Source organism: Corvus hawaiiensis, chromosome 4 (genome assembly GCF_020740725.1).
Source record: "Corvus hawaiiensis isolate bCorHaw1 chromosome 4, bCorHaw1.pri.cur, whole genome shotgun sequence".
NCBI lineage: Eukaryota > Metazoa > Chordata > Aves > Passeriformes > Corvidae > Corvus > Corvus hawaiiensis.
The window spans coordinates 60,271,792-60,294,148 of record NC_063216.1 but is presented as its reverse complement, the minus strand read 5'-3'; the positions used below and the strand labels follow the sequence as shown (position 1 = coordinate 60,294,148).

The following is a 22,357-nucleotide window of genomic DNA, read 5'->3' as shown; positions in this document are numbered from 1 at the left end:
GTGGGTTTGCAATAATTGATGTTCAAACTTTATCCAAAAGGCCAATAAATATGATTAATTTATTCCTGTTCTTTCTTGATTTCCAGTTGAGAGACAATGCTCTGCAAAAATCCATCTCATTCTGCAGACAAATAGAAAGGGTGTCCCAGATCACTGGGTCTAGTCCCCTGATAACCACAGGTACCATATAATCTAATCCCTTTCAAAAACTGGTTAAGCATCATTTTAAAATCAGTCAGGCTTTCGTGTGCACTGCTGTGAGAGCCAAGGCTATTCCAGAAGCCCTGTTGTCTGCCAGCACCAAATCTTTTAATTTCTTTCATGAACACAGTAATGGTTAGCTTCTACTGATTTCTGATTGTGTTCATTATTGTTTCACTTAAATAGATGCTTTCCACCCTGGAAATCATGCAGAAAAGAAATAGGCACCCAAACTTATGGAAAAGCATTATTTTGGACTACTTTAAACTACAAAAACACCTGGATGCTGCTGGATTGTTTATAGAATGCTAAAAACAAAACATCTGAGACACACCTACACGTTACCCAGCTTCGAGTCTTTTCCCTGTGTGTTCTAAGCTGAATAAAAAACATCCCATCACATTTGTGCAGTGCTGAATCTGAGAGGATAATTGGTACTCAGAAGTGGGATATCAAGCTCAGGTTCAGTACAGTGCTAATGAGGTCATGCACTTTTTGGATGAGAGTTGGCTTGAGTCCAGCAGAGCAAAGTAACTTCTGGCTGTGTTAACACTCTGTTGATGTGCTCTGAGCTCATCAACAACATGAAACAACCATGAACAAACAGGGAAGACATGATTGTGTTTACTGAAGATTATTGGACACTCTCCAGTAAGACTTCATAGGGATCTCAAGCAGAGCCTATCACCGTCTTTGCACCATCTCCCATTCCACATGTAAATGCAAAGGTACAGACCCTGTCTTCCACAACCTGCTCCTTGTCACAAGGCCAACTCTTCCATCACAGCTTAGCAGTACTTCAGGAGCCCATGACCCTCAGCCCCCCTAGATTTTTGTCCTTCTGTTTACCTGCTACTAGTCAGGTATAACAGAGATTTCTGTTTTCCAGTCAGAATGCATTTCCTCCTGCTCTGTACTGATGCAGAGGAATCCTGTTCCCGTATTTTAACTACACCATTCCATATGTTATCAGGACTGCACGTGGCATATAACATCTTCTGGCACTTGCAGTGGCTGCATGGCTGGATCCCTTTCCCTGAGCAGAACAATTGGAAGAGTTAGAAGCACAGTAATTTCACTCCTGGCAGTGACATACATTTACCCTATAAGTGAATAGCCAGACAAAACAATATTGCTGGGAAGAATATTCCCCACTCCTAATTTTTTTAAAGTAATTTTATTTAAAAGTAATGTTGAGATACAAAAAGGACCTACATATAAACCACTTGCTTTTAAGTTTATTGGACCAAAAGGAGCTATGACTACCTGAAACAAAAGCTGCCTGTTCTATTGTATACTTCAGCTCCGGGACTAGAAGAAGAATTTGCTTGAAGCAACAGTATGCATTAACTTCTTTCTTTCAGAAATAAAAAGAACCAAACAAAAAAAACCCAACCAAAATTTGTCACTCATTTTGATGTCATGTTTCCTAAAATATTAATATAAGTTGTTAAGAAAACAGAATATCATACAATAGACACAGTAAAATTAAAATGTACTTTGACTGCCATACTCTCAGTTGGTATAAATCAGCACCATCCCATACACAATGTGTCAAAAATTTCAGACCACTCAACTACACAAAAGGAGAACTAATATACTAAGTCAGCACTTCTGGCATAACAATGAGACAGGGATACTCTGACACAACATTAATTATTTCAATCACTTACTGGAGGTCTCATACAGGGAATGATAAAATGGAATCAAAGAAATTTAGGGTGAAAGGGGTCTCTGAAGGTCACCTAGTCCAGCCTCCTGCTAGAAGCAGTACCATCACCAACACCAGATCATGTCAGCCATTATTTTGGCCATTTCCTGAAATACTGGAAGACACAGATTCCACAAGCCCTCCAGACAACCATGGATATCCTGTGCTTTGAGGTTAGGATGTTATAATGATCTCTGTAGCACAGAACAGGCTACAAGAAAAAAGATTCCTCAGCAACACTGACAGGACTGAGATTTGCAGTCTCAGTGGTGACTGAAACCAGTGGGCAGTGAGATTGCCATAGAACAGGAAACAAGGAGAAAAAGAAAGAAAAAAGCAAGAATTTAAGTGAAGATTATGAGAAGAGACCCTCCAGGACAGAATTGCTCCTCCTACTGCGGGAGACAGTAATTAATTCATTTGGAAATATGTATTTTTATTTTTGCCTGAAGATATTTTTCTATTCCAGTTACTGTCTTCTCATTTATCCTAACACCATTGCTCAGAAAAAAGAGGAGATGTACGGCAGGCCTGGTTTTCCAGTGTTCTGGCATACACAGCAAAGCCCTCACTGTTTTGCTTTAGGCAACTATTCTTTATATATGTCTAGAGTCAGTCCCAGGAGTAGTGCTCAGTGTTCAGCTTTACACTGTCAAATTTATAAATGAAAAATGCCACACTGCTCATATTCAGAAATTGTGGGTGAGACACATTCCGCTGATTTGGATGAACTTTGAAGCTGATGCAAGTGGGGATACATTTTTTTGCCTGTTGTGGTGGGTTGCCCCTGGCTGGATGCCAGGTGCCCACCATAGACACTCTGTCACTCCCCTCCACCACTGGACAGGGAATAAAAAATTTAACAAAAGGCTTCTGGTTTGAGATAAGGACAGGGAGAGATCACCCAGCAGTTACCATCACAGGCAAAACAGACTCAGCTTGGGGAAATTAGTTTAATTTATTGACAATTAAAATCAGAGTAAGTTAATGAGAAAGTAAAAAACAAACCATAAAGCACCTTCCTCCCATCCCTCTCTTCTTTATGGGCACAACTTCACTCCTGATTTGCCCACCCCCTCCCCTTCAGCAGGGCAGGGGAACAAGGAATGGGGGCTGCAGTCAGTTCATCACACATCACATCATCATTGTCTCTGCGTTCCTTCCTCCTCAGGGAGAGGACTACTTATACTCTTTCTCCTTCCCCTGCTCCAGCAAGGGGTCCCTCCCACAGGAGACAGACCTCCACGAACTTCTCCAAGATGATTCCTTCCCATGGGCTGCTGTTCTTCATGAACTTTTCCAGAGTGGATCCCTTCCTCAAGGTACAGTCCTTCAGGAACAGACTGCTCCAGTGTGGGTCCCCCACAGAGCCACAAATCCTGCCAGCAAACCTGCTCTGGTGTGGCACCTCTCTGCACAGGCCACAGGTCCTGCCAGGAGCCTGCTCCACCACAGGCTTCCCACAGGGTCCCAACCTCCTTCAGGCATCCACCTGCTCCATCAGGTGATAACAGAAAGCTGATATCCCAGAGGTGCTACCATCATCACTGATGGTCTTGACCTTGGCCAGCAGTGGGTCTGTCTTGGAGCTGGCTGGCAGCTTCTCACAGAAGCCACCCTACCCCAGCTACCAAAACTTCACAAACCAAACACACCTATGCAAACAGTTTTGCCCATGAGGTCACATCATTCCCAAGTAAGGCAATTTCTCTGTGAGTTTTGCATTATTAGTGGGTAGTGACATAAAGCCAAAGTTGTCAGCCATTTTCAAAAGGATTAAGTCAGCCAAATTTTAAAGGAGGACTTAAGTACCTGAAATATAATTTAAGCAAACTGGTAATCTCAGCTCCCATCAAAATGATGTTTCTCCCTCTTCTCCGTAAACAGAAGAAAATTTCAAGTCTAAATAATCCTGGAACTACTCCTGATTATAGCCCTTCCAAATGAGAAGTATTTTTTAACGTTGACTTTGGTTTCATTCTAGCCTTAGCTTGTTATGTTGTTGTGTAAGGGTGTAAGGCCATACAAATGTTCGCACAGGACATCGTACAAGCCATGGTAGTACACTCTCAGATGACAGTCCTGGGAGGCTTCTGCATTCCTGCCTGGTGCCACAGCATCAGTACAGGAAATTCTTCTATTAAAGACAATGCTAAACATGCCTGACTTGCTCTAATAGTGAGTTACAGAAACACTCTAGCCACAGAAAAATGAGGGAAATCTTAGAGTGTGAAGGTTTTTGCAGCTGTACTCTTGAAAATTTTTGAGAGACTACTATTTCCTGGCTATTCATATTTGTGTTATTAGGGTGTCTGAAAGTCCGAATCCTACATCAGAAACCCTATACCAGAATTCCTACATACATGTCTTTGCTGTCTTATCAGGAGCAACAAAAGCCAAAAACACCTTTCCCTGAAAGAACGAGTAATGTGAGTACATGAGAAAATAAAAAATTCAAGATTTGCTGTGTAGAGAAGCCCTACTGAAAAAATCTAGTGTGTATTGTAGATGAAACATTTGCAGTATGAGATAAGTGATAGAGAGAAGCTAATTATGTATAAATTTGGGAAATTTAAAGAGAAATAAATCATATAAAATACCAAAAAAAAATCATTTGAAAAGTCATTACATACATCTATTCCTCAAATTTTTTACTGTTAATCATAATTTTGTTGGGGGTACGGGAAAGGGGGAACAAATTGTGGAATAATCAGATCATTTATATAATGTAACCTTATACTGTAGTTGCTAAACTTAGCACAGGGCAATTAAAGGAGGCAGAGGTCCAAGAGAAGGGCTTCCAAAGAAGCAGGATCCTACCAACTTCACAATGGCAGCATTGTATCATCTGACCCTACTGATCACACTGTAGTCCCTGGAAGCAGCAGTAATTCCTGGGCATGGCCTCAGCTGAATAAACCCATCAGTGTTTAGTACTTTCATATGCTGCTTCACACTGTGCCTCATTTCTAATGATAGCACTTACTGAAAAACACCTATGCCATACATTTGCTTAAAAATTGTATGTGATTTTTGACCTCTAAGTTGCAGAGAAAATAAGCTACAAAGGCTGACTGAGTAGGCACACGATCTGACCATGCTCTAAAAATTATTCTATTGTATCATATATAAGCAAAATACATCAAAAATAAGAGGGAAAAAACTCCAAAGAACACATATTACTGATCAAAACTAAGCATGAATCATCACACTACAGTGATAACTGCAATTATGAAAAAATTATACCAAAATTCAAAAAGCAGTGGAAAAAACTCATTGCAGTCGCAGAAAAAAAAGAACAGCAGGTCAGGGAGATGAGGAAGTTGGAAAAAGATGAAGGAAGTTTGCATATGTAGGGATGAAAGGGAAAAACAAAACTGGAGGCAGTGAAAATCTTAACTGCAATAAATTCTATTTCCTCAAAGTTTTTCCAAGGAAAGACAATGAATGCACCTCTAGTACTGTACAGCATTGTTTATGTGATTCATACTCTCTGAAAATATGCAGACAAGTAGAGGCAATAGCAAGACAATCAGTTTTCCAGAAATTATTGAAATTTACCACACTTATTCAAAGCAACTATGTTGAAACATTTCCTTGCAAGAGAAAGACCCACAAGTAATTTGCAAATTAAAACTAAAACTCTCTTCATTTGTGCATAGACACTTCCTGAATGAGACTGAATGTCCCATATGGTTTTCATGGTGAGTCCTATATTTTGCATGCTGGAAGGATGAGATGTGCCATAGAGCAAAACAGGTCTTTGGCTCTGCTGACTGTTTCAAAGGAATAAGTCAAATATGATTTGAAAGACCATCTGTAGAGCCCACAAAAGAGAAGAGGATGAATGAATGAAAGAAATCAGAGACACTTGTCTTAGAAGAAAACTCAAGATATCATCTACTCTGCATTTCTGCCTTAGGAAGAATGACCTTTATGTGAGACATATGTGAGCTACATTAAACATAGCTATAGTTTCTTAGTGTGTGTGGAGATCTCTATAAGCTCCACAGGCAATCTATCCCAGTGCTCAGCATCATTAGTTACTATGACTTTCCAGTTTATTCATGACCTCAGAAAATTCTGGCCCAGTGAATTCCTATGGTTGTGAATGCAGCGGTAGTGCTATGATGTGTCTGTATTACATCTGAGTATACATGAATTTACTGGTTCTGTGATCATTCCTAGCCAAGCAGACCAGAGTTGATCTGGAACTTCCTCAGCAACACACTGCAGTTTGGGGCATACTTTCTGGTTTGTATTTTTAAGATGGCAAATAACTTCCTGGTTTTCAAAAAATAGCCTATAAATGTTAACAAAATCAGAAAAAAAAAAAGTTTTACAAGGAAATATATTTTTCTGACATTATGAAAACTACTATGTCTGTAACAGTCTGCGAAAACTAAATCTGTAACAGATTGGTATATAAAACCTAGGGATCTTGTGGGGATAATGGTAACAAAACTCATAGAACTTCAAATGTGGGATCCTAGTTTGAACAACCACTGAGCCACAACACAGCACACAGAAATTTATGGCTTCCAAAAACCAATGCATTTTCAGGCAGAGATAGGAGGAAAATCATTTCTTAGGTCTAAATCTATCTATCTATCTACCTACCTATCTTTCCATCCATCCATCCATCCATCCATAACCAAAGCCTAGCATTTCAATGCTGAGCCAAAAAGCCAGGAGAGTATCCAAACCTATCCTTAGAAAGAAGTGTTTTAAGCCTCTTTTTGGTCCTTCTCATTTTTGATCATCCCTGGTTCTCTTGCATGCGCAGGCACTCTGGCAGGAGAGGAAGAATGGAATAGTATAAACAGACATGACAATGTAACAGGTACAGGACTGCCAGCTCCACAAAAGTACAAATTAAACTATTTCTAGACCTTACTGCAAGAATTCCAGCTAGGTCACACCACATGGTCTCATTAAAGTTATTACCACTCCTAAAAAACCTGTCCCACCCAGATTTGATCAAATCACGAGTAGTTTTCCAACTGCAAAGCAGTCAGACAGCTGTGGAAAGCACCTACTTCCAAGTCTCAATACCCACTACTTAGTTTTGGGTCCAAATGGAGCCGAATGATAGATCAGATTCCGAAGAATAGGGCTGAGAGAGATTTGTGAGCTAAAATTCACTGCTAATAATAAAGGCCAGCTGCTCCCATCTTCTGCTGACCTTGCTTATATATCCCTTTTTGGGTTTTTTAAATATGTGTCTCCTGCTATGGGTATTGATTGCACGGAACTGATGCTGATATCTCATGGTGAAGCTTCTAGTGCTGCCTTGTTTTAGTTCCAAGACACTTTGTCAGCTCCAGTTCCAGCACCTGTTAAGTCTGCACCTCCAGCTTTCACGACTGCTTGTATTCTGCTCTTGCTATTCCAGTGGCTAGTCTCTTTCCAGACCTTACAACCTTTTTCCAGAGTTCCTGAGGAAGAGAGAAGGGAAAAAGCACAAAATCTACCATTGAATTTTTTGCTAGATCTGAATTGCAGAGCTTTCTCCATCTCCACCTCTCTTACAGGAGCTGGTGGTACATGCTGTAACATTGAGGAACACTGCAGTAAGTCCCTGTTTGTACCTGTCACAGGCTGTTTCCTTTTCAGGGGGTGAGGAAATGTGACAGCACCCAACCAGTGACATAGGACACAACAGAAAGCTGTCTTATGTCATTGCCAAGCTATTTTTGACTGAAAGAGCAAATGTGAAACACAGTCCAAGAGATAAGCCACCCAAATTTGCTAAACTGCTGCTCTCCTAAGTACCAGCAGAGAAGGCAAGCAAGGAGATCTAAGCAAATGGGTTAGTATCACTCTAATACAATGACTCAAAATGACTGAGCCCCTTAAGTATGACTGTTTTGATGAATGAGTACGTAACTCTTAATTATAATTTTCAAAGCAGTTAATGAAAACATATAATTAAGACACACCACACAGGAAGGTCAGCGCTCTTTTATATTTGTGAAAACCAGAGAAATGAAATGACTTGAAGAGGGCCACACAAGTGAGTCGATGACAGGCAGGGAGGTAGACCCCAGGCTTTCCATCTAGGGCATGCTCTGGTGGATTGTACTGCACCTCAGCAAATATTAGCAGAGGATATGTTTTATATATTTATGCATCTCCTTCAGTCATCAGGTATATCAGTGCATACAAAAAAAAGTGTGTTGAATCATATTCCTGTGATGGGATTTCATGGTGTATCTCTCTCACTCACCCAGAGGAAGTCAGGTCTCTGATCAGTCTCTTTAGACATTTTCCATGTCTAAAATCATGTTTTCAATCAGACTTTAGAGGACAAATGAATTATGTCGCTTACATTATCATGTCTTTTCTAAAGGCCTGGGATCACTTTTAAAATATAAATTGCTTAATAATGAACAAAGAATACCAATTTATGTCAGCTGACTTTGTGGCCTAAGGGCCATACTATATCACTGGTTTTGCAGTATGTAATATTCAGCAAGAATGGACTGATCCATGCTATAAATATCCGGTAAAGAAACACCACACATTTTGATTATGAATAGCAGGAACAAGCAGCAGTTTTATCAAGAATTTGCTGCCAATAACCTTTATAATTAAAGGGAAATCCCAGATTCAGTTTAGGGTTTCCTTCTTTAGCCACAGACTTTGGAAGCATTACTGCATTAAATAGCAGACAACAGAAATACTATTTCATCGTTTTCTGGGGATTGTTTTTTAAATGCAGTGCTCTTGATCTTTACCAGCTGTTGAATCAAATTTGGCATAAGCCTATTTCTTTGTGTACAGCTTGCAAACAATGTGGATTGTAAAATGAGTAGGGCATAAACCCAATTCCAATTGCAGGCTGGGATTCCCCTATGCTTTCACAAGGAAACTTGGTTGATAACTGTGTTTGCTATTGGGTGGGGCATGGAGAACATGCCCACATCATTTAAACTTTGAATACTAGAGTATCACGTGAGCTCTAAAGCCAAGCTCTTAAAATAAAAGAGAAAAAATCATAACATGCAATAAAAGCTTAGTCGTTCATTTGCCATCATTCAACCCACAGCTCCATATTTTTCATGCTCTTTAAAATTCCATGTAATACTGGCATAAACATCCAATGTTCTTTTATTTTTTTCCTTTCCTGTACTGAACAGATGCACAGGTTGTGTTACAGTAATGAAACCTGAACAGTGCCTTATACAAGGCAATGCAAGGATATCTTTCTGAATACCCATGGTAAACCAAGAATGATTCATAAAGCTGTGATAAGATTCAAAATCTAAACAGTTCAAGGCAGGTGCTTTGCAAGTCATATGCCTCAAAATAGTTATATCACTATTTCCCTCTTAAGTACAGCCAGTGCTTTACTCCGATAAGGAGTACCCACGGAGGTCAAAACTGCTCACAAATATCCAGTGGACACAGACACACTAAAATCTAGTCTACTGGTCAAACTCAACAGTTTCAGTTATTAAACCTGCTAAAAACCTTCTGACAATACCCATAGTTTGAAAAATGCAGAAAAATGCTAATTGCTTTTCATCCCCCTATTGCTTTATGAAAAACCACACAGCCTCAAGTTTGAATGCAAAAGATAAACTTACTGTACCAACTTTAGGAAAAATTCACAAGAAAAAACCCTAATTTTCTGTAATATTCACTTGTAAAAACAGCAGCTGCAGAAATCTCTGATAATTTTAAAATTACAGTGTCTCATTATCACATTAAGGAAATTGCTAGAAACAAGTCATTGGTTCTCTACTTTGTGACTTGATGTGCCGTAGCAGAAGGCAGCACACACATATTTCACACAGACAAACTGTAACCCCTGACTAGTACCCCTATGAGGAACACTGAGTTACACATCATGGGGAAGATTGACTGCTCCCTTTTAGAATAATTCCTGAATTGGACTGAGCCCACAAATCATGGTCAGTTATGCAGAGAATTTGAAGTTGCTTTCAAAGGAAAAGGAAAAGTAGTTTCCTCTAACAAGCCAGTCATGAGACCCTAAAGTTCATTTAGTTAAAATGCTTTGCACTAGATTGAAAATGCTATGCTGGCAGTAATTTATCCTGTTGGGATCATTATTTTTCCCTCTGAGAAAACATTTTTGTCGTTAATGTATTCCAGATTCTACTGAATACAACTAGCAGAAACATCACATACAGCACATGAACTGAGTCCTGTCCCTAATATCACAAATGATTGATTGATTGATTCCATTATACTGGAAACAATGTATTTCCCCTGCAAATAAGACCTTTCTCAGTTAATCAATCTTCATTATTGGAAAAAGTGTAAGACAGACTCTTGATGGCAAAGAAAGGGATCCAGTCTGCCAAACCTCAGGGTTGTGTCTATATCATAGGCAATTAGTGAATCAGTCTTGGTAACATACATACCTAAGGTCTGACAGAGAAAGATACCTGTTAAGGTCCCCAGAGGTAAATCCTGTCCCCTAGAGTGAAACTCATCAAAAAATGTTGGTATTGATTTTTACATGCTGAGTCCGATAGTCCTACACTCTTTAGAGGGATAAATTAGAATGGTAAATCATCTCTATTTTAAACTCTCATTGCAGCGGACCAATGAGCATAAATTATTTAAAATAGATGTGTATTTGCATTCACGAACCTAAGTACATAAAAATTCTTTAAAAGTGTTCAGGTACATCTAGATATTAATCTCTTATGGCTATATGATTCTAAGAACATCTAAATAGATATAGACTACAGAATTTGAATACAGGAACATTAACTATAATACATGAATATTTAAATATAGAGAGAGCTTTTTTTGCTCAGTCTCGTATTTTATAAGCATCTTTATTCCTACTGTTTTTCTAGGCCACACATATAAAATATATAAAAATTGCTATAATATGAATTAGCTTAATATCTGAGTAGCACCACCACATTTAAACAATCTTTAGAATGTCTCACTGCCTGTCCTAAATACTGACATCTTCAAGCAGTGTATACAGACAGCCAGATTCTTTCATACTATCAGTTTCACTTCTCTGTAGCTAGTACACAGTTACCATACCCCACTAAGACCAAAAGTCAGATTGCCTATATAATCCTTTTTTAAAAATTTCTCTTTCAATGTACTCTATGCTTACAATTTCAGAATGCCAAGAGGAGCAGAGTATCTCCATACTGCCCCTTTGCGGGGATAGTTGGAATCATACAAAATCCAAAGCTATTAAAGAGATGGTATGGTTCACACTCCTTTCATGCACATACAGAAGTCATTAAATTTGATACTGAAGTTACATTCAACCCACAAAATGAAAAACACGTTTTACTCTTTCTCATGCTTAATTCATTTATTCACAGGAAAGTCAGTGTTTCAAATATTCCTAACATAATTAGGAATTTCTGAAACCTCCCATTCCTCCCTCTCTCATCTCTTTGGCACCACTGCTGTTGTAAAAACTGACTCTGAAAAAGTAGTGGATATGAACAAAATAATTTTTTCAAATACAAAAGACAGATTTTAAACAAACAGCAGCAGTGGAAAACAGTGGAAAGATGCTTTTTTTTTTACACCCTTTCAGAGCCATCTTTGCCACTTTGGATACTTAATTCAGAATGACAGGAATATAAAGTGAATGTTCAGGACAGCTGAAATATTTTTCTATTTTTGCTTTTCCTACAATTATTGTGGCAGCATATAACTACTATACTAATAGACAGCAAATTGGAACAAGTAAGAGATTACCTGAGAACATGAAAGTCCACATTCTTCAATCCTGGGAATAATCTGACAATCAGCATTCCAAAAGAGAATGATTAGAAGAATCTGAACATAAATACCTATCATCCTAAATTGAAAAAAAAAAAAAAAAAATTAAAAAAGCAAAACCTCAGAAGAAACCTTCTACTCTGACAATTCTCCCTCTCGTGCCAAAACTTTAATGTGAATTTTAGTCCCTCCCACAGCACCTCTGAGCTCCTCCCTCTAAAACTTTCCAAAGACAGAAAATTGCTAGTTCTGGGAAATAGAAAGCATGCTCAACTCATTTCACATGTTTCAGAGTGAAAAATAGGAAACAGTGATTTCTGAAAATCACAGTACAAGCCTCTTCCCTCTGGATTTCATCACATCAGCATTAGATCAGATCAACAGATTTCTTTTCTGTAAATTCCATATATAAATTCCATATATAATGGGAATTTTGTTTCTAGACTTATGTACCAGGCAACTTCATGGGTATTCAAATGCATTCTTATTTTCCTGGTTTTCTAGTGAATTTAATAAAAAGAAAACCAGCTTTGCTGAGGTGGGGGTCCTGAAAGACTAGTTTCTTCTTTTTCATCAGCAGGAATACCAGGTTCTTTTACCCTAGAAATCTGTGCTTTGAATTTATTTCAGTTATTATCTAATTGTATCAATAGAAGCGTCTTGTTCTATAGCCTATCTGCAGCTTTGAGAAATACGCATGTTTTTTCAAAGTTCAACACCACCAATTGTGAAAGCAGGGTAGGAGTGAGTCACAACACCTCAATACTTGTTAGCACAACAAAATGCCCAGGAATGCCTCTCTGGGTGCTATCTTTCACATAGTCCCACTACCCATCGTAAGGAACAAGTATTTCAAAAACACACGCTCTGGTTCATATGGAGACTACATGTGATATGCCCAAGGGGAATGGGAAGTTTTCTTCCACAGAGACGGCTTGCTCACCACTGAGAGATATCTTTCAGTAGGACAGTGCCAGGACCCAAGTACTCAGTGCTCTTACAAAACCTTTTATATCAGCTACAGTGGGGAATATACAACTAACAGCATCTGCTAGGATTTGGCTTTACACATAAAATACATCTACTCTGCCAATGTATCAACTGTACTTGTATTTTAGATACTTCATGTGAGTCCAGTTTGTCAATTTTCCAATACTTTATTTTTAGATAAGCAGCATCAATCGCCATACTGAACAAAATGTAATTTAAATTTTTTTGTTAAAAAATGACTAAATTTTGTCAACTTGCAGAAGCTCAGACATTAAGCAGTTACTGCATTGCTATGCCTCAAACACTAATGGCCACTCAAGCAGGGAAGTTAAAACAGGTTGTGTCTGGAAAGGGGGGCCTTATGGAGGTAGGGAAGCACCCTTCTGGGCCCACTTCCCTGTTCTGGTCCATGGTGACCACATAAAGGACAGAGCAAGCACTGAAGTGATATCAACAAGCAGGCAGGAGCTGTCAAGGAAGGGTCAATCCAGTAGAGGTGGATTGAGACCACCAAAAGACCCTCAAAGCCCACTGACCCATTATCAAATAGGTCCAGGAAAACTTTGACCACGGGCATCAATGAATCCAGAGTGCTCACAGGAGCAGGATGTGACACATCTATGCACAAAACCACACCAAATCAAAAATCTGCCCAACTCACTCTCCTGTGTATCAGTAACAGATGCTTAGAAAAAATAAGAAGTGAAATATCCTACTTACATGGATTATTTTAACAATGTATGCTGACATGTTCCAATGACCTGGATCTTATGGATTTACTGAACCAAAAGCCACATGGAGATCACTGGTTTTAATAGCTGCTTCTGGAACTTTCTTAAAGATATTAGTAAAACAGCTCTTTGCATCATTTATCCTTTTGGTTTTCAAAACTTCTTGGAGCAGTGAGTTGTGTGATTAAACTATGTTTATTTGCTTTGTTTTTATTTTAAAACTGCTTCCAAATAATTCAGTCAGGTTCCCCCTTGTTGCTTTAAAAAAACACGGAATACCCATTCTCATCTCACCTTTGCCAAAATAGTCACAGTTGTATTGTTTTCCAGCATACCTTCTCTATATTTTCTATGATAAGTAATACACCTCTTCATTTTTACTATACTCTTTTGTAAGATAGGAGTCCTGAAGACAATATTCAGGAGTGAGCAGGTCAAGGATGTTTTACTCTCTAACAAACACCATTTTGACTCTCCTTAGTGTATCATTTACCTCCAGTTTCCATAGAAATTAACAGTGTCATTCACCTTATGAAATTTGATTCTCTTATTGTTTCTGGTATTTCTTAGAACACCTCGGTCACATTCTGCATAAAGCCGATCGTAGCACAGCTCTAACAATGTACTCTTTCTATGCAGGAACAATGTTTCAGTCAAGACAGTTTCTGTGTGGACTGAAGCTGTTATTAAGTTCAACAGGCAACAACTACCTTGTTATTTGCTTCATTTGAACCTTTTTTTAAAAAATGTCTAAACTAGCTACTTTACAGCTTCTGCATAATTTGTATCCTGGAATTACTATGTTCATCCACTGTTTTTATTACATCAGGTTTTGGAACCCCCGTTAAGATTCTCGCCAAAAGCTGGGCAGTATAATTAACCCATGCCACATTTTTTGAAAACTAAGAGTTATGTAGAAACATCAGTGCATTTGAAATTTACAGTGACACTATCTCTTAGGCTCCCTGCTCAACTGGGACTCTTGTTCATACTTTTGAAAATAATTTCTTCCTAACAGACGTCTTTTTGTCCTTGTTACTTACTATACCTTACCTATATTTTAATCCACACTTGTCTTTAGTTTGATGCTTTCATTACTTTATCCCTGAAGAACAGATGATAGCAAAAGATCCTGTTCTGTTTCTACCAATGTTCCCTCCATCTTCAGAAAAAGACTCGTAAAAAACCCTTAATAGGAAGGGCCTCCTTTTGCACTTTGGTAACACAGATATTTTGCATCCTAAATCTTTATTAGAGCACTGGTCAAGAACACAAAAATGCCAGAATCTAAACATTTCACGGTCCAAGAAGGTTTGATACCAAAACTTGCACATTTCAGGATGGTGGCCTGGTTGTTCAGTGTTTTTAATAAAATGCAGAGGCAGACCCTAGAGTACAGAGTAAAATCCAGGCTTTTGTATTCCCCATTTTCTCTTGGGTCAAGCTTGATCTCTGGACCATCAGCTCAGGTCTCTTTTTCTTACTTAGTCTGTCTTCACAAATTTTGCATGCTTGGATACATACTTGGCCCACTTCAAAAGAGAACACTAATATAATTCCACTGCTGGTCAAGGGTCTACAAGAAACATTATTTGAAAATGAAAGTTAGGACAGATGCATCGCCAGACATACCTAAGCAGCCAGAAATGGATTTTGTGACCTGATGTGTTGGAGCTTTAGCACAGAACTCCAAAGAAATTTCTGCTTTGGCTACATTATATTCTGACTTTGTTAAATTACCATGTCAATGTCTACCCTGGAAGGCATGTCCCTGTCACATCCATATCGGAGAAGTCCCAGCCTTCTTTGGAGCACAATAGCCACATTCACACTACATTTTGCAAGAGGATCCTGTGATATATCAGTACATGCTTTTCAGTTTCACCAACACAGGCACACATACTATATTATAACAGCTGTCTAGAGATGAGGGGCCATGGCCAGCACAGTCCCCTGGCTGTTCTTTTAACTCCATGTGCACTGGTATTGCCGGCTCCAGGCAACAGACATCTTGCCTCAGAACCACTCACATCAACCAAAGGACAGCTGTTTATAACTTGACAGCTTCTTGTCATGTCAGGCATGTTCTGGAGTGGACCTGTGTGAGGTGCTACTGTCATCTCAACAAAATACAATGACTCAGAGCTACCTGGGAACTGCACTTTTCCAGGACTGTGCCTACATCTCCTGTCCAGAGTGAGCCTACGAGGTACCAGCAGGGCACCTATATCCCAGAGAGCCACAAGACAGGCTGGTAAAACAGAAGCTTCAACAAGTTACTGATTCACTGTCCAAAGACAACCACTACTCAATTCATCTATGTTATTCAAGAGGACCCTCTCTCTCCTCTCTCACCCCGACCTTTTCCCTCAAGAGTCACAAGTATTCAGCAATGACAGCAACTGTCACAGTAGGCAGCACCTTAGGAGCACTGCTTACAGCCTAGGTACAACCCACAGATGCTGAAGACTTTCTTTTCCTAAGATTAGAATCATACAATCATAAAGTGGTTTGGGCTAGAAGATTATTTGAAAAATAATCTAGTTCCAAATTAGGTTGCTGAAAGTCCTGTGCATTATTAAAGAAATAAAATAAAGAATATTTTTAAATTATTAAGAAAATTATTTTAGACCACTATGAAATCGTTAATAAAATTATTAAAGAAAAAAAACCAAAAAATTGAGTGTTCAAAAAAATCCACTCAGAAAAAACAGTAAAATAATAATAAAAAATAAAGCATATTCACGATGCTCCAAAATTTTTGTAGACAAACTATACTTTTATGAACTTAAAGCTCAGAGAAACTGGAATTATTAGCAAATGTGGAGGAGTTGCAACTAAAAGTAAATAAATTATTAAATCTATTTATCTTAACTGTCTTTCTAAAAATCCTACCAAATTGTATTTGTCTGGTTTGGGGGTAAAAATTAGTTCTTGTGCATTTCTTTTGCTTTGGATTGTTCAGCAGGGAAGGGATTCTCTCACACTCCAACACATCTCCATGAGTACAATTATGGCTCACCTTTTAATTCCTAATACATCATTATTAGGACAGACTGGATTTTAGAAAAAAAAAAATATATAGTCTGTGTCTAGATACCAGATCTATGGATCAGGTTATAAATAGAACTGATATCAAAGTATTGGGCCATGATACACACAAAAAAAATGGAGGTTAACACAAGGACACCAGCAGTTTCTAGAACAGAAAGTACCCTTTAACATCCTGGAAGGTTTGAAAGAAAAATTCTATCCCAACAATTAAAATTTCAGCTGAGGTCAGCAGGGGAAGATTTCAGATTATACACTTAAAAAGAATGGACCGGCAAATGACAGTGATATGGGGAAGTCTGGAAAGACTGGCAGAGTGGCAACCATCAACAAATTGATGTTATGCAGCCCTCAAAAAATAAGTAGTCTGGTGTAAGATTTAAAAGATGTTGTAAGCAGCAACAATGCTAGCTGTTGTCCTGCACTGATGCATCTCAATCCTTCAGTTGAACTGAGAGTGTGAAGCCATGTAAACTGAGTCAGGATACCAATGCAGCTTTAAAACTCTTCCAGAACAAAGAGTGATTTTGTGCAATTTGGGTAGTTTGGGGGTGTTTTTTAGGCAGATCAATTTGAAGCATCACAGGTGTCCTAGTGAAGCTCAGTGTAGTAGCAGACAGTATGGAGCAGGCTGAAGTTTTAATGCTATCTTTTTTCTTTCACATTTCAATCTTCAGTGTTTATATAATGCAAATAAAAATTACTCTGCTTTCATGTAATTTTTTATATAAATCAGATGTTGGAAAGAACACAAAATAAATACAAAAACTTCAAGATGAGCCATATTGAAATAAATGAGACTCTTTCCACATCCTTCAATGGAAATGGGCAAATGAGCAGCAGAACATGATGAATAATTTAAACCAGGATTGCTGGCAAAGAGTACATATCCTCAGAGCTGAGCCTGAGTGAGTCAAGGCCTTTGTCTAGAAAAACAAGCTCCAGAGTAGTTATTAATCCTGGTTATTTGTCAAGTGGTGATCCCAGGAACAACCAAGAACCTGTGACTATCCCTGCACTGTCAATAGGGCCCAGTAGGAAAGTCCAGCTGATACAGACAGTATAGAGGTAGGAAACACAGAAGGAGGAGGCACTCCATCAGCACCTCCTCTCTGGGGACACTTCTGAAAACCAGAAATATTGGGGCAAACTCTAGCAATTCAGCCTCTGCAGAAGCAGTTGGCCTCTTGTAGCTGCTGGGAAGCAAGAGTTGGTAATGCAGGAAGATTCAGGAGCTGCAGAAATTTCCAAGCTCCTTCTGGATGTCCAAAGTCTGATGGCATAAAGCGGAAAACCATGCAATACAAAACAGCAAATTATCCTATTCACATGGTGCCTTAACACTTATTTTCCCTTTCCATAACATACAGGTAGTACAAATCCCTGCAAACTCTGAGTATTGGGATTTCAGCCTCTGTAGTTCAAAATAGTGGAGGAAGAAAGACCAGGGATTATTTAAACCTAAGCACTCTGCACTTTTGAGAAAACAGCCGCTACCAAACATCTATTTAAATGTGTTTCTTGGATTAGGAATGTGCTGGGTTTGGTTGGGATAGACTGAATTATCTTTACAGTAGCAAGTATGGGGCTGTGGTTTGGATTTGTGCTGAACAGTATCGGTAATATAGGGATGTTTTCATTGTGGCTGAGCAGAGCTTACACAGAGTCAAGGCTCTTTCTGCTCCTCACCCCACCAGCAAGGGGGCCGGGAGCACTCAAGGAGTAGGAAGGGGACACAGCCAGGACAGCTGACCCCAGCTGACCCAAGGGATATTCCAGCATGGTGTTATGCTCAGCATATAGAGCTGGAGGAAGAAGGAGGAAGTGGGGATATTCAGAGTGATGACATTCGTCTTCCCAAGTCACTGTTACATGTGATGGAGCTCTGCCTTCCTGAGGATACCTGAACACCTGCCTGCCCACGTTTTGCTTCACTAGTGTGTGCAGTTTTTGCTTTAAGCCCACGAGTTTTCTCACTTTTCTCATTCCCTCTCCCATTCCATTGGGGAAAGCGAGTGAGCAGCTGTGTGGGGCTTAGTTACTGGCTGGGGCTAAACCACAAAAAGGAGCTACAGCAGATTTTAAAATCAGAGTTGGGTAGGGAAAAAATAATTTTTAAAAAAAATCAGTATCACTTTGATTGCTTTTTTTCCTCCAGAAACAGTTTATCTTTATAGAACAGAAAACAATTAAAATCTGTTCATTACTGAAGCTGTAATTTTTGAACTAATGAAACAGAAAGATTGAGTAGGAAATAAATATTTAAAAAAACACTCTGAGAAAAGTTCTAGTAAGCATTACATAAGGATATTTTATACTTTATAAAATAAAATAATGATATTTTATATAAAATATATAAAATAAAGATATTTTCATGTCTTGAAAAAATAAGTATGAAAAGCAATTTTTTCTTATATTTGATGGAAATAATTAGATATTAACAAAATACTGATTAGGAAATAATTAGCCACAAACTGTTCTCATGGGCATTTCTTTCTTCATTGCTTAAAGATAGAAGGCATGTTTTTCCTTTTGCATGAATCTCATTCATCACAGCACATTCAGCTCTATCACTGTTACTTCACTCCTTGGCTGCCTTTCCTATAAATATATGGGCATAAAAACAGTTTACTGTGAAATATCTCAGAATTAGACAGGTAAAGGGGAAAAAAAAAAATCCAAAATTCATATTTTGAAGATACTTTACCTTGGATACTACTATTTATAAAATGGATTATACTAATATTTTCCTTTTCCTCAGTGTCTCCCTGAGGCACTTCCCACTCAGTAATAACCAAAATTACTTACAATGTTTGAAAAAACAGGAAATCATTATAAAACCCAAGCAGCTACCAGGGAAGCCTGACTATTCCAGTTTCTGAAACCAATTTAGATTCTGTTATTTTGATCCCATGTGTTTAAAAACAAAAGATCCAGATCACGAAACATGCAATCTTTTACCTGAGAGACTCCAGCTATTATTTACAGTGATCTATAGACAAACTGATTACATGGTCAGTTTGAAGTTGTCATTCCTGGTATGGATCATGTGCAAGTCTACTTTTTCAAACAGGGAATGGAGAAGGGCATATCATCAAGGCAAAACATAGACAAGGAATGTGATGGGAAAGGTCAAAAGAAGTGCTAACAAAAGACAAAAAACCTGTTGATCTTCCTCCAATGAGGTAGAAGTCCAGTTCTACATTCAGTTGGTATGAAGACATAGCCAAGATCTTATAGCCCCTATGAGTCTGCTTGTGTGCTAACCTGGCTAAATCAGCAGGATACTATTCAATTCTTAATCAATATTTATTTTCTGCCAGTCTAATAGATACCAGCCCCAGCTAGGACAAAGGAAGGGGAGACAACCCCATTCAGCACTGAGTTAGATCAGCTAATTCATCTTCTTAATATTATAAAAAATATCTAAAAAACTCCTACCAGTTTAGAGCTACCCATGCAGAGCACACGTGCATAAAAAACCCCATATGCATGGTGCATTTGGCACAAGGACACCCTTGGATACAGAGAGCTCTGCATTCCTGCTGTGGGAAGGCAGTGGGTCACTTCATCCAGATCTCTCATTCCAGCTGAGCACCCAAAGGCACTGTAAGCCCAGGTTCATATCAGTAGCTTAGGTCCAATGAACCCACAGACATATTGTTTTTCTAACCATTAACTAGTCAAGTGTCTAAACAGAAACACCAAAGGTAAGATTTGATAAATTAGATCCAAACTGCAGTTTTCCCCCTCACGTGCCTGTTCTTATGAAGCAAGTTACTATGAAAACAAAAAATATATATCAAAAGTCAACAGTGTGTTCTTGTTTCTGGAGAGATGCTGCAAGAAATTCACCTGCAGAGAGGATCAAAATATGCTCTTAAAACTGCAAGTTTTCCCTTCACTTTCCTAGCTTTTCCTAGCTAAATTTTTAGCTGAGGAAGCATTCATGCACCATGTGCACACAATTTTTTTTCAGGAGATGCTTCAGTCTGCTTTTTTGCTTTATTTTACCCACGGCTATATTTTTTTAAGCTAGGAACCTAACTCCTGGTATAAGCTAAGCAGCAGCCCATGGCATTAATTCTAGTGATAACCAGCAAGGCAGGCATTTCCGAGCAGAAACCCTTCTAACCTGGCACACACACATTTACCTTACCAGGCTGACCTCAGAGAGGGGTATGATTTTTGTCCTTTGAACAGGCTTTCTAGCTGTGTTGTGGAAACAGATCATCTACCAGCAGACCCTAATTAAAGCTTCAAGCCATCAAGATTTACTCTTTGTCAAACATCAATACAAAAAATTCCTTGGTAAAGAAGGGCATATGGGAGGGTGTTGTTTTGAGTTACAAAAACATTGGCCCACAGAGTGATATTTACAGTGAAACTTTCTCTGCCTGAGAAATGCTTTTCATGTCAGCAGCCAGCCCAACATTAGATATGATTTTAAAAGCCTGCCTCTTACCTCCATGATTTTCCTTCTTGCAGGGTATGAGAAAATTCAGCCTCCGGAGGGGTATCCATGGTGGGGCTCCTAATTTACCAGGCATGCAGGGAGAAGTCCTGGCAGCTGGCAGATTGTCCAGGCTCCACTGTGCTGAACAGAGCAGGAAGGGAGCCATGGCCAGGCAGAGAGCCCTGGGGTGCTCATCTTCACTGGAAAGCAGAATCTATGGCTGGCAGCTCTATGACAACCTCTTTTTTTATTCCCATCTATTCCTTACCCTTGTTAATCTAAGATGACTACAAAACCTCAGATACAGTCATATATCTCAACCATTACTCAGGGTCAATCCATATTTTAACTCAATCATCCTGTTTAGCCTATTTAGTTTCTCTCTTTCTTTTGATGAATGCTATTTTCTTCACTTCTTAATAAAACACTAAATCATTTTAGTTCCCCAAAAGAAATGCAAGTATCTCCTATTACATATCCTGTCATTAGTTTCTTTGCAGTCAACCCAATAGCAAAAAAAAAAAAAAAAAAAAGGAGCTGTTTAAAAGAATCTCACTTTTTAGAAGAGAGCACCTCGAGCCATTTGACTCAAAAGGAGGTTAAAGTGCCTTTGTCTGCTTTGTTGGTATAAGCATTTTGTGAAAAGGAAATTCCATCAGCTGTGCAACTTCACTTAATTTCTTTTCCCACCCAAATCATTTACAAAAGTAGTATCTCCTTATATCTAACCTGGATAACCAAAGCTAATCATCACTTGACAGAAAAGAAACAGATAATCTCTGAAAGAACAAGATTCAGTTAAACAAAGGCAAAATGTTTTACCACATAAAGGAAAACAAAGCACTAAGAAAACAGTTAAGTTACATTTGCACTATTCTGCATATTACTATCTTTTCACTTTACAATAATTCATGAAGAAATTCTACACTGTCTACAGTCTTTCTCCACTTTCATGTATGATATTTAGAAAGTTGTTTAGATGTTTATTTTTAGGTAGAACTGTCATTATTTCTTTGCAGCTTTAAAAAAATAGTGTACCATCAAACCCTAACTTTTCCTACTTGCAAAATCAGTAGGACTATGGCGGATATAAAATCAATTAGCTGTTAGGTTGAGAGAATGTTCACACAAGTACCACCAGTACAGGCATGAAATTTTGCAATGTTTAAGAAACAGCAGCTGCAGCCTCTGGTTGTTGATGTACTACTCTGGACCAAAAGCATAGCCTATTATTTTAGGTGGACAGGGAGGTTGCTGTGTACAGGCTCTTAAGAAGCACTGCTCTAAACTTGAAAGAGTACCCTCCATGTATTTAAATCCCATAATAACTGCCAGCTTTCCCAAAATGAAAAGAAGCATGCTAGTGTACCTGAAAGGCTCTGCACTCTACACACCTTTTTCTTTTTCTTTCCCCTTCTCCAAAGCAAAGAGTTAAGCTTCACAGCATGCTCTGAACAAATGAAATTATCTGAGTTATTT

General features: G+C 38.6%; 1 protein-coding gene across 6 annotated transcripts in view; it reads right to left on the bottom strand.

Moving 5' to 3' along the window:
* Positions 1 to 15,954, bottom strand: part of IL17REL (interleukin 17 receptor E like) — a 47,213-nt gene extending 31,259 nt beyond the window's left edge. For 4 of the 6 annotated variants that reach the window (XR_007203298.1, XM_048302312.1, XM_048302316.1 and 1 more), the window contains exon 1: positions 11,627 to 15,952. Coding sequence is in view for 5 of the 6 variants with exons in the window: in XM_048302312.1 (XP_048158269.1) it covers positions 11,627 to 11,728 (102 nt within the window). In the remaining variant the exon portion in view is untranslated. Of the gene's footprint in view, positions 1 to 11,626 lie in introns of all 6 variants that reach the window. The other 2 variants (XM_048302313.1, XM_048302314.1) reach the window with 2 other exon arrangements.
* Positions 15,955 to 22,357: the final 6,403 nt, after the last annotated feature.